This window comes from Chionomys nivalis, chromosome 19, assembly GCF_950005125.1.
Source record: "Chionomys nivalis chromosome 19, mChiNiv1.1, whole genome shotgun sequence".
Lineage (NCBI taxonomy): Eukaryota > Metazoa > Chordata > Mammalia > Rodentia > Cricetidae > Chionomys > Chionomys nivalis.
Window position 1 is genome coordinate 41990153 of NC_080104.1, and position 14028 is coordinate 42004180.

At 54.0% G+C, this 14028-nt stretch overlaps 1 protein-coding gene across 4 annotated transcripts in view; it reads right to left on the reverse strand.

Moving 5' to 3' along the window:
* The window catches only part of Pald1 (phosphatase domain containing paladin 1), a 61019-nt gene that overhangs the window by 20512 nt on the left and 26479 nt on the right, over positions 1–14028 (reverse strand). For 2 of the 4 annotated variants that reach the window (XM_057751861.1, XM_057751860.1), the window contains exons 2-14: positions 11901–12114; positions 9312–9414; positions 7786–7965; positions 6571–6735; positions 5556–5716; positions 5333–5408; positions 4401–4552; positions 4036–4135; positions 3780–3884; positions 1218–1313; positions 759–887; positions 263–379; positions 24–179 (exon numbers count right to left, since the gene is read on the reverse strand). In XM_057751861.1, coding sequence (XP_057607844.1) covers positions 24–179; positions 263–379; positions 759–887; positions 1218–1313; positions 3780–3884; positions 4036–4135; positions 4401–4552; positions 5333–5408; positions 5556–5716; positions 6571–6735; positions 7786–7965; positions 9312–9414; positions 11901–12085 — 1725 coding nt within the window. In that variant the 5' untranslated portion in view covers positions 12086–12114. Of the gene's footprint in view, positions 1–23; positions 180–262; positions 380–758; positions 888–1217; positions 1314–3779; positions 3885–4035; positions 4136–4400; positions 4553–5332; positions 5409–5555; positions 5717–6570; positions 6736–7785; positions 7966–9311; positions 9415–11900; positions 12115–13910; positions 13969–14028 lie in introns of those variants that run through there. The other 2 variants (XM_057751862.1, XM_057751863.1) reach the window with 2 other exon arrangements.

The following is a 14028-nucleotide window of genomic DNA, read 5'->3' on the forward strand; positions in this document are numbered from 1 at the left end:
GTGCGAAAAGCCAGAAACCCTACCTCCAGCTGCTCAGGGGCCAGGGTCGGTCCGGGTGGCCACAGGCTGTGTATGTGCCCATCACACTCCAATACAACCTCCTCCCTCAGGTTGATCCAGACCACCTGCCGTAGCTTCCTCTTGGCATCAGACAGGTAGGCCAGGATGCCGCCTAGGGCCTGGGGGACGAGGGGCTGTCAGGGCCAGGGCTAGCCTTTCCCCCGTCCCCATGTTTGGACCTGGGCTTGGGAGCGGCGGGCACCTTGGCACTGGGCTGGGCGGTGCCATAGATAGGCATGCGAGGTACACGCCGGAAGTTGGCTACGTCCATCTCTCTGACAGTGCTGAGCTCATCCGGGGAAACAAGATCATCAGCTTCCTGTAGGGAGGACGGCAAACCTGCAGTTCACAGTTACCAACCAGATCCAGCCTCCGTGGGCAAGTGTGGGATGGGAACAGCGTTCTACTGGGCGCACGGCATGCACGGCCCGACACCTGCAGCCTTCTTAGTGCCCTGGCAGGGATGTGATGACGGGTACCCTCCAGAGAAATCTAGCTCAGACATCCCACAGTTCAGTGTCAAAACCCTGGGCTTTGAGACGAAGAAGGAGCTAGAACGCTAGCCAGAACATGGCGCCTGAACACGGCACATTCTGCTCACAGGAGGAGCCTACCAGCCCCCTGGCCATACTTCCCCAGCCCTACGGGAACCTAGAACTCCTTGGCCCAGCCCACTCCACAGATACACAGCCACTTACCAGGGAGCCATTGGCAATCAGGTCCCCCGGGGCTACGGGCCCCACTGAACTCAGCAGCACGGGCAGACGGTACAGCTCAGGGTGGATGCACAGCCATCGACCGAAACTGAGGGCGAAGGCCAGGGGGTACTGCAGCCCGAGGCCAAGAGAGATGGGGCGTTGAGGGATGTGGGGCCATCTTGAACTCTCCCCGCCTAACCATGGAAAAGGGAGCCCCAAAAAGTATCATTGTGGTCCAGGGGGAGGAGAACAAGTAGGTGAGGGAGGAAGAGGATGGTTGCTGCCCTGACCAAGATAGAGTCTAGGCCTGGGCTGGGAAGGGAAAGGGGACATGGGGATGGGGGCCTTCTTGCCCCTCCCAACCTTCCTCAGGGAGCAACACACACAATACCACTCTATTCCCCATCCCATGGGGTCCCTGTTGCTGGGGTGGGAGGACTGGTGCTCTCTCAGCCCCACCTGCTCATGCAGATAGTAGTTAAATAGGATCAGGTAGAAGTACAGCTCCAAGCTCCGCAGCGCCCTCTGCTGGACAGCATACTGGCTACCACTTTCCTAAGGATAGACAGGGGGAGGGAGAAATGAGGTGTTAAGCCGTGGTCCAGCTGTAGCATTGAACTCTGGGGAAAGGATGGCTCTGGTGCAGATGCTGTCTCTCCAGTTCCCAGCATCATGGGCCAGGGGACAAGGATGAGGAGTAGACAAGAGAATGACTACTCCCGTGCCATGTTCCATTTCTCCTGTGTCGAAAAAGATGGCACAAATCTCCTTTTTCTTTCTTGAGGGAGGCCCTCCTTTAAGAACCAGGAACACAAGCCGGGTGGGGGTGGGTGATGGCGCACACCTTTAATCCCAGCACTCGGGAGGTAGAAGCAGGCAGATATCTGTGAGATCAAGGCCAGCCTAGTCTATAGAGTGAGTTCCAGGACAGCTACAGAGAGAAACCCTGTCCTGAAAACAAAACAAAACAAAACAAAACAAAACAAAAAAGAACACACACACACACAGATGTGACATTTCTGGGGCCTATTGCTACCCCTAATTCACAGGCAGAAAACAGAAATTCCAAATAACAGAGCAACTTCCTCCAAGTCACCCAGCTGACAAATGACAGGACTCCCTCTCCTCTGACTCGGGTCCCACCTCCCCCAGGCATTGGGGTATCCGAAAGAGCCCATGAGTTCCACCTCCTGACCCTCAAACGTCTCCAGCTAGGTCAGTAACCTAGAAGGCAAGTGAGATCTGAATCGAACTGTCCTGAAAGAAGAGTCAGGGCCTACGGTAAAGCTGGATCCCACCCCTATCTATGGGAATCTGCACCTCCAGGGGCTACACAGCTTTTTCTATAGAAAGCTAGAGTGAGTAGGCTAGATGGGCAGCGTGGGGGGGGGGTGCTCAGTCTCAGTCTCACCCCTCTAGGTTGCCATGGCAGCGTGATAGCTCTGCCTGTGACATATGAGTCAACCATAAGACGATGCAAGGGAGACAGAGATGGAGCATGAGCCCTGGGCCCTGAGCCAAGTTCTGATGACCCTTGACCCCTGGTCTAGACTAGGGGATAACGCTGGGCTCTGATGACCCCCACCGCAGAGGCAAGAGAGGAATTTAGATACTGTTAAAGAGAGATGAAGCTGCTCCGGACAAAAGCAACTACAGGACAGGGATGTCAACAACTGGGGCCTGTCTGGTGACGGTGGCAGGTGACAGTTAGCCCATGCATTTTCCCTCACATGACCCCAATTGTCCAACCAGCTAATTTTCATCACTTGCCCCACTTCACAAAGAGGGCAATGAAGGCGCAAAGCAGATGCCCAAGTCCCCATCTCTGTGAGTGACACCAGGACCATGACCAGGCAGATGGATCGGGAGACCCCACTCTTACTCAACAAGCCAATGCAGGTTGACCTGGCCACGAGTTTACGTGACAGAGCCATTAAAAATCTTCTCAATGATAAAATGCAAGGATTCACACTAAAACTAGGGGCAGCTGCATAGAGAATCGCAAACACAGTTAAAGAGCATGCTCAGGCAGGGACCGGCACAGCACGAGGTGCCACCGCTTCTCCTGTTCCTAATTCCTCAGTTTTCCCATCATGGAAACACAGCTCTCAAGGACTTTTTTTTTTTAAGTGTTAAAGAAGGAAAATATTGTAAGGGCTTAGATTCTTTCCGTACACTGAACACAAACACTGTCGATCCCCTTTTCTCCCCGGAACTAGGGACGGGGCTGCGAGCCAGCCCAGCCCTGCTCCTGAAGCTGAGGGATGGACACAGCCCGCTCTTCCCAGGGACGGTCCAGTCGTTTCCTTTGTAGGAAGAGCTCCTGTATGAATCCCCAAAGTACCCCAGAGACCCCTGAATTAAAGGCTGGATCCTGGGGTGACGCTGTGGGAAGGTGACAGGTTCCTGAAGGGGCAGGGACTAGCGATAGCTCTTTAGGTCACTAGAGATGTGCTCTAAAAGGGGGCTGCGGGATGCTGGCTGCCTCTTCCAATCTTTTTGTCCCCTGGCTGTGATGTGAAAAGTGTTATCCCACCATAATGTGTTGGCCAGAAGACAGAACCACAGGCACTGTCTCTCCCCTCCCTCTCTCCCTTCCCCCCACCCCCTTCTCCCTACCCCTTCTCTCTCTGTTGACCTGGAACACACCGTCCAGCCCAGGCTGCCCTTGAACTCAGTCCCCCTGCCTCAGCAGCAGTGTGGGGATCACCAGCCTGCACCGCTCCTGGCTAGCCCGCCCTTTTTACGAGCTGACTGTCTCAGCCTCGAGTTCTTCATCACTCTCACATAAAGCTGACTAAAGTGATGATCTGGGAAACGTCCGTGTCCAGAGGTCTCAGCAGGCCCCTCTGTCCGGGCTGTTTATTCTGCAGCCAAGAGACCTGCTCAGAAAAAATAAACTTCCTCTTCCTCAGCCTTCCCGCTGGTCCAGATGCCCCCCCCACCACCAGAAACCACTGAGAAACAGCAATGAAAACTCCCAGTCCCAAGCAGAGTACAGCATGCTCCTCGTCGCCTCACCTGCGTGGGCCTCTCTGGCCTGATGCTCTCCAGCTTCTTCGGGTTCCTTAGGACCTCTTCCTTCAGGTCGTGCAACTCTGCACAGGCAGTGACCGCTCGGTCCACCTAGGGCCAGAACAGGGGGACAGAGAATGGGGGAGGATGGTCAGAGAGAAGGGGTGTGAGGGAGGAAGAGACCCACACACACACTCCAGTGACAGGAGCAACTGCCCCGCTACCCGCTACCCACGCTGTACTGGCCCAGCCCCTCGCTCACCTCCTCTACCATCTTCCTTCCCTGGGGCACTGTGTGAATGAAATCTTGGATCACCTGAAACTGCTCCATGGGTAGGGGTTTGGTCAACAAGGAGGCAGCCCTGACAAGGTGAGAGTCAGGAGTGTGATGAAGGACAACGACGCAACCCTCTGCCACCCACCAGCCACTGGGAAGCATCAGATTGCAGGCTCCTTCTGAATTTCATCGGGGGGAATGAAGGCCCAGAAGGGTCCAGTGCCTCTCCAGGGCACCAAGCAAATCTGTGGCAAATGAGGCGACGATGCCCTGCCTTCTGGATGTGGCCCCATCATCCCAGAGGTGGCTTTGCACTCTCCTCTCCTGGCCTTCCAACCCCTGCCACTCACTCTGGCTGGGAGGTGGTTCTACTGCAGTGGAACAGCACGAGGGTACCCAGGACCATGCCCACGTTGGTCCTGCCCACACCTGACTGGCAGCTGAACAGGAGAGCAGGGGGAGGCCCGTGGTTATCTCGAAGCCGCAGAAGGCCGGGGATCTCCTGCAGGAGGGAACGTGAACGACTGTCAGGCAAGTGTGTGATGGGAAAACCCTGAAGCTGAGGCCCCAGTCAGGCTCATGACATCTGCAGCAAGCCAGGGTTAGAAAAGTAGCGCAGCCTCTGATGTCAAGCCTGCGGCCAGATCTGATCCATCTGCTCCCAGGGCCTCAGGTCCTGCCCCTGCCCAGCCTCAGGGGAACTCAGAGAACAGGCCAGGAATCTCATGGGGTCTGGAATAGGAGCTACTCTCAGGGTCCCAGGCCCTACGTTGACCTGATGCCCCTCCCCATGAAATACAAATGTCCCAAATGTCCCAAAATGGGTTGGGACAGAAAGCCCCCCCCCTTACCCAGTAAATCAGCAAACAAGCCTGTGGGATAAGAATTTCAAGCTTGACTGAAAAAGGGAAGAAGGAGATCTAGAGAGGAGGGAAGGTCTCCCGCACCACACAGCAAGTGCGCAGCCAAGTCATGGATAGAACCAGGTCCTCCAGGCATCAGTTTTGGACTCTGGTATTAGAGAATTGCAGCATGTGTACTCAGGTGCATGTGTGCACACAGACACGTGTACACATACTGCAGAAGGATGCATCTATGCACACGTAAGGACACAGACGCCACCCCACACCCCAACATATTGGACCCTATATACATCATAGATCGAACCTTCCACAGAGATAGCCAGAGGTCACACTCACCCTGAGCATCTCCATGGAGACCAATGAGTGACACCTGTTCCTACCTACCACTCCCAGAAGTCACTCCCCTCAGTCCCACTTACCCGGAGGACACTGACAAAGGCATCAAACTGGGCTTCCAGGGGAGCCCCTTGCTCTGGCAGGGGGAGACGATGATATCTGCCGGAAGAGAACAGCCCATGAGCCGGGCAACGACCTTGGGGAGCAGCTCAAGCCCTCATCCCCAAGCACATGCCTGATGTGCAGATGGGGAAACTGAGGTAGCAGCTGGAGAGCCAGCCCAGAGAGGACATCAGCTCCAGATACCTGTAGGTGGGCTGCAGGAACAGCGGCCGCTTATACACTTCCTCGGTCACGTGCACATCATCCTCACCTCGGATGGTCACCGTGTGCGGCTCCCCACGCAGGTCCTCTGTGTTGTGGTACACATGGTACGTGTTCTCTCTCAGCTGGGCAAAGTCGTGGATCTAGAGTGAGATGCAAGAATCAGAGGGATATGACCTGAGCTTCCTAGGCCTCCCTGATTGCCCCTCCCAGGTCTGGAGACCAGGCCACACGGAGGCTACACATAGGCTTCTTGTCCTTCAAGAGGGAGACACGTGACCAGAGGCACTCAGCCCTGCCTACAGGGATCAGGCCTGAGGGCAGCCAGACCTGTGTGGACTGATCATGACCACCATGGAGGTCAGGTGGAGGGCTCTGCCCATGGAGCAGTGGAAATGCACTTAGCTACCTGTTCGGGATGAGGCTCAGTCAGATGAAGCAGAAGTAAGAGAAACAGGGAGAGGCTAGTCCCGGTAAGGCCTGGACTTCCTCATATCCATCTATCTCCAAAGCACGGTGACCCCTATGTTCCTCTCATACACCTCTCTGGTGTGTCAATCATCTCAGAGCCCCCCACCAAGACTCGGTTGGAAGAGAAGAGGTGGCCCTGGAATCTCGGAGACAGGCCCAGCAAGCGACTCCATAGAGCCGCACATGACCAGTGAGTAGCCCAACTTCAGCCTTGGGCCTCCTACTCTAGATCTCTTCTTACCAAACCAGACCTCTCCCTACACCAGGACTGGGGAGTGAAGGAGGAGCGTGGTGAGAGAGGGACAGAAATAGGCCAGCTTGGAACAAGAGGTCAACGGTGCAGCCAGCCACTCACCCAAGCAGGGCACGAAAGCTGGGGAGTGCGGGCCAGCAAAGGCTGAGTGGCTCCCACACCCAGAATGGCTTCAGGGGCATGTCTGGAGAGCAGACTGGAGTCTCTGCTCAGACATCTGAGGCCAGCGAGGGAGAAACGCTCTCAGCACGTGGCCACCCCACAGGCCCTCACCTCTTTCCGGATGGCCAGCTCCAGGCTCTCAGCCTTGATCCCCGGCCCAGGACCCCTGAGGTTCTCATGAAGGCTCTCCTTGTCTCGAGGTGTGTAAGACACGAAGTCCTCCTCGGCACGCAAGAACAGCACAGGCTCCTCCCGCACACAGAAAATGATACACTCCTGTTGAGAGAAGCCATTGCCCCTGTGCTGCACGGATATCAGTCCCCTGTGCAACCTCTAGGCCTTTGCCCAGATAGTTCCTCCCTCATGGGGCGGGAGCACTAGACCAGTCCCTTCAACAGGAATCCATTCAGTTTATTACTGAAGTTCTGTCTAATTGCCACCTGCCCGCCAATTCCCCTCAATCAGCAGGAACCCATTCTCCTCTCAGAGCAACTGTCTCTTCAGTCTCCCAGGCAAGTTCTGCCACATTTTAACCTATTAACACGCCAGCAGGTCTGTCTTTTCTCTCTGGGTGGACTACACATCACCCAGGCTGCATCACATTCTGGCTCTTTCCACAGGCCCATGATACCTAGCACAGAGTCCTGGGTAAACCAGTTGTTGGCTAAAGACCGGCTAAAGAAAGGCTAGACCGCTCTCCACCAAGCAGTCAGCCATTGGCTGAGCTACAGCAGAGCCATCACCAGGGTCAAGCTGGAAGACGGGATCTGTGTGCACACACACACACACACACACACACACACAGCCATTCTTGTTCACTCTGCCACTCAACCTCATCCCAGGCCAATACAGTCACTGCCACAGCTGAAGAGCCTTGGCCTTCTCCCCCCTCCTTCAGGCAGATGAGAAGAAGCATCTGAAAGCAGGAGCTTGGGGTCTAATTGCCCGGGTCTGAGCCTTCAAGCGTTGCACAAGAGCTGTGTAACCTTAAACAAGCCGCTTTCCCCCTCAGGACCTCAGTTTCCTGCTCTGTAAAATGGGCCCTTCCTCAGAGATTTAGGTGTCAGCCAAGACCATGGTGTGGCAGTCTCTGGAGTTGGAAAGTGGCTCTCTGCACCTCTCATTTCCTCCAAGGCTCTCAAGAGGCTTCTGACCTTGAGCACACCCCACAAAAAAAGGACAATGCAATAAACACTCTCCAGTTTCTGCCTGAAGGTCGAGGCCTAGCCCAGGCACATTCCCTTCCCTAGCCCCAAGTATGCCACTCCAGAGTCTCAGAAGTCACCTCTTGCTGTCGAGGGCCAGCCTAGGACATAGCAAGCTCACCTTGTGCCCGTCCTTCTGGAGTTTCTGCAGGACCCTCCTGAATCCTAAGAGGCTGGGCTGTCCCATACCAAACACGGGGAGCCCACCCCGCACCTGCCGGAAGTTGGGAGCCCCACAGCTCCCCAAGGTTCCCAGTATGTCCATCTTCTCGGTGACGTCACGCACCAGGAAATAGCGTCCCTGGCAGAGAGAATCACAGCAAGTCAATCCAGGATGCAAGGGTTTCTCTTCAGGCAGAACTCTCTTGGGCTCTAGAGAACAGGGAGGGAAGACTGGGGGGGGGGGGGGTGGGAGCATGGTCCTGCTCTCAAGTTGCTTGCAGGTTTCATGGGACAGACATCTGTGATGGCAACAGTATTTGGTTCAGGAAAACAAAGAAGGCTTCGTATAGAAGGTGCCCTTGGGGAAAGCAGATTGGAACTGCAAGCCAAAGCTGGCTCCAAAGAGAGTCTGTAGCTCCCCTGGAGGACGACAAGACATCCAAGGCTCTTAGGAAGAGGGTCATGTCTGGATTGAGCCGTAAGGTAACTAGGCCAGCTCCCGCTAGAACATCACTAATTCACTAATTGCAAGGACTCCAGACATGGGTGAAATGACTTAGTGCCCACAGAGAAAAAACTAGAATACTGGCTGGTCAAGAGTTCATTCCTGGGCAAACCAGAATGCTGGGTCATCCTGTGACCCCTGCCTGACCGACGAGGAGTGAGACCTGTATTCCCAGGCAAGCCAGAAACTCCCACAATGATTACTGCACAGCCAGGCAACCACCCAGTATCTAGTTGGTCCTACACCGCTCTTACCACTGCTCATGGGACAACAGTACCATACAACAGATTTTAAAACAGCAGGTGTGTGGACTTTTACCCCCATGAGACATGGAGGGGACGGGAAGGAACAAAAAAGGAGCTAAACCCAATAAGTTCTAACACTCTAAATTCTTTTAGAGTCTAAAAGAGAGGTTCTCAACCTATGAGTGGAGACCCCTTTGGCATGCCTCTATCTCCAAAAATATTTACATTACGATTCATAACAGTAGAAAAATTACACTTCTGAAGTAGCAACAAAATCATTTTATGGATGGGGGGGTCACCACAACATGAGGAACTGTATTAAAGGGTCACAGCATTAGGAAGACAGAGAACTGCTGGTCTAAAAGATGGAGAACACCAGATGGGACAGGGAGGGGGAGTAGGAGCTAGAGTTGGGGGCCAGGACCCCTGAAGGGAGAGTGGGCTACGTGAGTAGTAAGAAGAACTGAGGGGCTGCGGGCATGGCTCAGTGGTAGAATGCTCACCTAGAACCACCAGTAAGGGGCTGCGGGCATGGCTCAGCAGCAGAATGTTTGCCTAGAACCATCAGTGAGGAACTGCGGGCATGGCTCAGTGGTAGAACGCTTGCCCAGAGTAGGAATGCACCTTGAGTTCCAAAGAACTGAGAGACTGGGACAGAGTGAGAGAAGGTGGACCTGGAGAAGCAGCAGAGGAGGGGGTAAGTGGGTGGGGTGGGGTAGGTAGGGCTGCCCTCACCTGCACTAGGTAGTGCTCAGGGGTGGCATCTGAGAGCCTGCCCATCCTATAATGGGCCTTGAGCAGCTCATCGTGGATCTGGAACTCCTCCTTGCAGTTGTACCTGCCAGAGGCACAGTGAAAACGGAGTCAGATAACGTTTGCTGGTCCCTTACACTCTCCCGGAACCCGCAGCAAAGCCATCTCAGCCCTACCCATGCAGCTGCCCTTCATCCTCACACATAGAATAGCAGAACTGAGACTGAGACCCGGGACTACCCCCATTGCAGACTACATTTCCCAGCCTCCCTTGCAGCTAGCTGCGGGACTGGATTAAGCTCTGGCCAATGAGATGCCAGGGGGTGAGGCGGGGCAAATTCAGGCCACTGCCAAAGGGAATGCCTTCTAGTGTGCTTTGCTTTTTTCCCTGGCAGAAGTAGAACAGTTGTACGAAAAGACAGAGGCACATGCTGATGTGGTAAGACACTGGAGGAACCTGGATGGTCACAGTCTGCCACACCAGCCTGGACACCCAGATGGGTCTTGATTTGAGTATTCTGTATGGGCAATACTGTTAGGGTACAACCTGGACCCTGATTAAGACATTGCCATTGGATGGCCCAGCCCTAAGGTTGCGAGTGGAACAGGCCCCACACCTCCAATCCTAGAGCCCAGGGCAGTTCAGCCCACAAGATCTAAGGGCAAGTCCCTCCCCTGCCTTATTATCACCCACAATAGGTCTGAACACACACCAGCTGCTTAAAGAAGCCCACAGTGATTCCTGTAGACAGCTAGGTAAAGGCACAATGACTAAGTCAGAGTGACTGTGGACTCAAGACACAAAGCCACGCCGCCACGGTACCAGTGCCCCAGACCTGCCTGCCAGAGCTCAGACTCTCGTGCTAAGGGCTCCATACAAAACAGCTGCCTGCAGGAAAGTAGTGGGCAAAATGCGGACCTGGCTCCTGCTCTGCCTCCACCTTGTTAACACTTCACAGTGGCACACCCTCTGCCTCCCTGAAACCCATTTTCCTATCTAACGCAGTTTTTCTATCTATCTGCCGTGCCCAGGGCTCTGCAAATCTCTCTCTCTCTCCATGGTCTCACTATGTAACCCTGGCTGTCCTGGAATTAACTATGCTGACCAATCTGGCCTTGAACTTACAGAGACCAACTTGCCTCTGCCTCCGCAATGCTGGGATTAAAGGTGTGCACACCACCCAGCAACCCAAACTAATTTTCATGTCCGTCAAGTCACTTTCGCCTGACATTTCTTTTCTGCCTTTATCCCAAACACAATAACTTATGGTAACTACTGCTTTTCTGCCAAGCCCCAAGGCTAGTGACCTGACCACTCCACCCATGGACTTCTTCACATAGCAGCCCACCTCCCAGGCCTCTGCCAAACCCATGTGTGGAACATATTTAACACTTTGAGCCCTGTGTTCTTCCTGCAATCCAGAAAGGCCCGGATATGAGAAAGCATGGTGGGGGACAGGTATCAGGAGAAGAACAACGAGCTTCTGGTTCCTCAGGAGACATTCCCAGGGTCCCTGCATTCTTCTGTCCCAGAAGTACCCACTCCTTCATCCACACACAGATATCCATCCTTCCCGGTCCTCCTGGATGCTGTGTGTCCGGGTTGCTGAAAACATGCTAACAACAGCTAACTTCTGCCCCCTAACTCAGTGTTCCTGAAGGCCCCAGCTGGAGCACGGAGAAGGAGCTGCCAGCTTTCCAGCCCAAGGCACTAAAAAAAACCCAGCTACCGTGGGGTATCGTGATGCCCACCTTAAATCCCAGCACTCAGGAGACAGAGGCAGGTGGAGCTCTGTGTTCTTAAGGACAGCCTGGTCTACATGGCAAGTCCTAGGCCACCTCAGGGCATACAGTGAGATTCTGTCTTTTAAAAAAGGAGGGAGGGGGTATAAAAAGGATGTTCCTAGTCAATTGAGCTAATGGGAGCTCCCCAACTCCAGCCAGTCTGGGAAGGAACAAGCATAGGTCCAAACTAGTTCCTCTGAATGTGGTTGACAGTTGCATGGCTGGGGCAGACGGAGGGGCCACTGGCAGTGGCACCAGGATTCATCCCTACTGCATGTACTGGCTTTTTGGGAACCTACTCTCTTTGGATGAATACCTTGCTCAGTCTAGATATAGTAGGGAGGGCCTTGGACCTTCCCCAAAGCAATGTGCCTTACCCTCTCTGTGGAGTGGGTGGGGGGTTAAGTGGAGGGAATGGGGAAAGGGAGGGAGTAGGAACTTGGATTGGTATGTATAATGAAAAAAAGAAGATAGTTTGTTTTCTTTTTTAAAAAAATAAAAAATAAATAAAAATAAAAAAGACGTTTCTTTGGCCAGTCTTCCTTGCACAGGCTTCTGGCACCATACACACAGGTAAGCAACACAGCCTCGGAGACTCACAAAAGACTCAGTCCTACGACCTGCTTGCTGTGTGATTCCAGAAATACTGCTTAACCTCTCTGGGTGAGACTTGGTGTTTTTATTTACAAAACTGAAAGCAGTCTGTAAGCATTAAGTGCATGCAGGTCCCCCACTCCCCAAGGCCTTGTCTTCCAGAAACACGACCCCACTTCCCCAGATACTCACGTGATCACGACAGGGGCCACCTTATTGGGGATGATGGACTTGGCCTTGCTGTTGTGCAAGCTTGTGGTGTGGAAGGACTGCACACTGAGCGAATGCCTCCCATCCATGGTACTGCTGCCCTGCAGGCCCTCTAAGGAGGAGCCAGCCGAGACTGTCTGCTGGGCTGTGCTTGCCGTTGTACCCATAGTCTGCCGGCGGCCTCAGGACCCCAGATCTGCAGGTAAGAGGGCACACAGCTCAGAGGGGCGGGAAACCCAGGAAGAGGCAATCCCCACTGTGGCTGCAGACACAGACTCTTGGGGGGGGGGGCCTGCCTTTATGCCTTCCTCTGCTGGCGCTGTGGGAGAGTTCCACACAAAGAAACATAAGGACCAGCTTCAGCTACTTAGAGAAAGATGCTTCTCCCAGGGCCTCCTGGGTCTATCTCTGTCCCCTTGTGTGCTCGGAGGAGGAAAGTGAAGTCAAGCAGAGGAGACAGGAAAGGGGCCTGGGAAACCAAATCAAGACCCCAGAGGGTACAAGGGAGAACAGGCTACACAGAAGTACACAGAACTGCTAAGAAGTGCTGGAGAGATGGCTAGGAAGTTGAGAGCACTGGCTGCTCTTCCAGAGGACCCAGGTTCAATTCCCTGAACCCACAGAGCAGCTCACAACTGTCTAACTACAATCCCAGGGGACTATACACCCTCTTCTGGCTTCTATAGGCATCATACACACCAGTGGCACACAGACACATACATGTAGGCTAAATACCCATGTACATAAAAATAAATAAAAATTTTTTAAAAACTAAACATGCTCAGGAAAATAATTTTAAAAAAAGAGAAGAAGGGCTGAGGGGCTACTCAGCCATAGAGCACCTTTCACAGGGTGACACGGGGTACACTCCGGAAAGGATAGCTGTCCACAGAGGTGAAGGTGGTTCAGGACTGCTAGGCTCAGAGAGTAAGAGATAAAGCTGGGCAGAGAGGGCTGGGATGGGAATGAGCTGCCCACGCGTGGCCCCTGCACCAAGGCCGTACTCACTTCCTCTGTGCCATTGCGCTAAGGCAGACACACGGGAAGACATTCTACCCATGAGTTTCCTAGAACGAGGCCAGAGACATCCAAACTAGGTGAGCTGCCATCAGATAAAACGCTCAAAGAGAACAGTAGCCACAGAACCCAACATCCGATCAGCATCGTCACCCTGTGGAAGAAGGGGCAGCGCTTCCGCACCCACAGAGAGCCAGGCATCCCGGATTCAAAGGAAAGGGGTCTTGCCAGCCTGAGGTTAAAGTTCAAGGCCTACGAATGAAGATCTGGAGGGTGTGAGGCTCGGGATCGGCTAGGAAGAACGAGGGTGGGTGTCCCGCAGAGAGCGGCAGATGCGGCAGAGGGGATCATGGGAGTTTGTAGGAACTCCGTGGCCACAGGGACCACATATGGCACAGGTATTACTATGGGTGGGGGGGATCCTGGTAGCTCTCCACATCCTTTTACACCTGGGAGATAGCCCACCATGTAGCCTAAAACATGGTAACTCGCTCAGCTGCAAATCATGGGTACTGTCGACTCTGACCAAACACTCCTGTGCCTCAGCTCCACACCACCCTCTCACTGCTGCAGTGGCACCCAGCGATGTGAACGGTGGGGTGATAGGGTCAGCACAAAGGCGGGCAAGTCAGTCCACAGTTGCTAGACCTGACTTAGCACTCACAGCGCCCACAGACTATCCCTATGCCTCCCAACACTGTAAACAGGGAATCCTTCCCCAGATATCTCTTGTCCTGGAGACTTAGAGAGAAACTGACCTTATCTCCTCTACCCTTCTAGAGCCTTCTCCAGCTACTCAGTTCTGATTCCATACAGAAAAGACCCCCTCTTTTCTTCCGTCTCGGCATCCTTGGAAGCTCCCGAGAGCCTCATGAGAGTCCCGGTGACTGCCCCACACCTGTGCTTAAGAGGCCATCTCCCTGGCTCTTGACACACGGCTCGATCTCCCACCCAACAAAGACACAAAGAAGGAACCTTTATATTCTCACGGAGGAAATCAGGTGGCTCACAAAGCGGAGATGCTCCGTGGACCCCAGCTGGTGAGCCACAGGGAGAGAACTCTCTCTCTTCTTCTTCACCAGCCCCTCCAGCT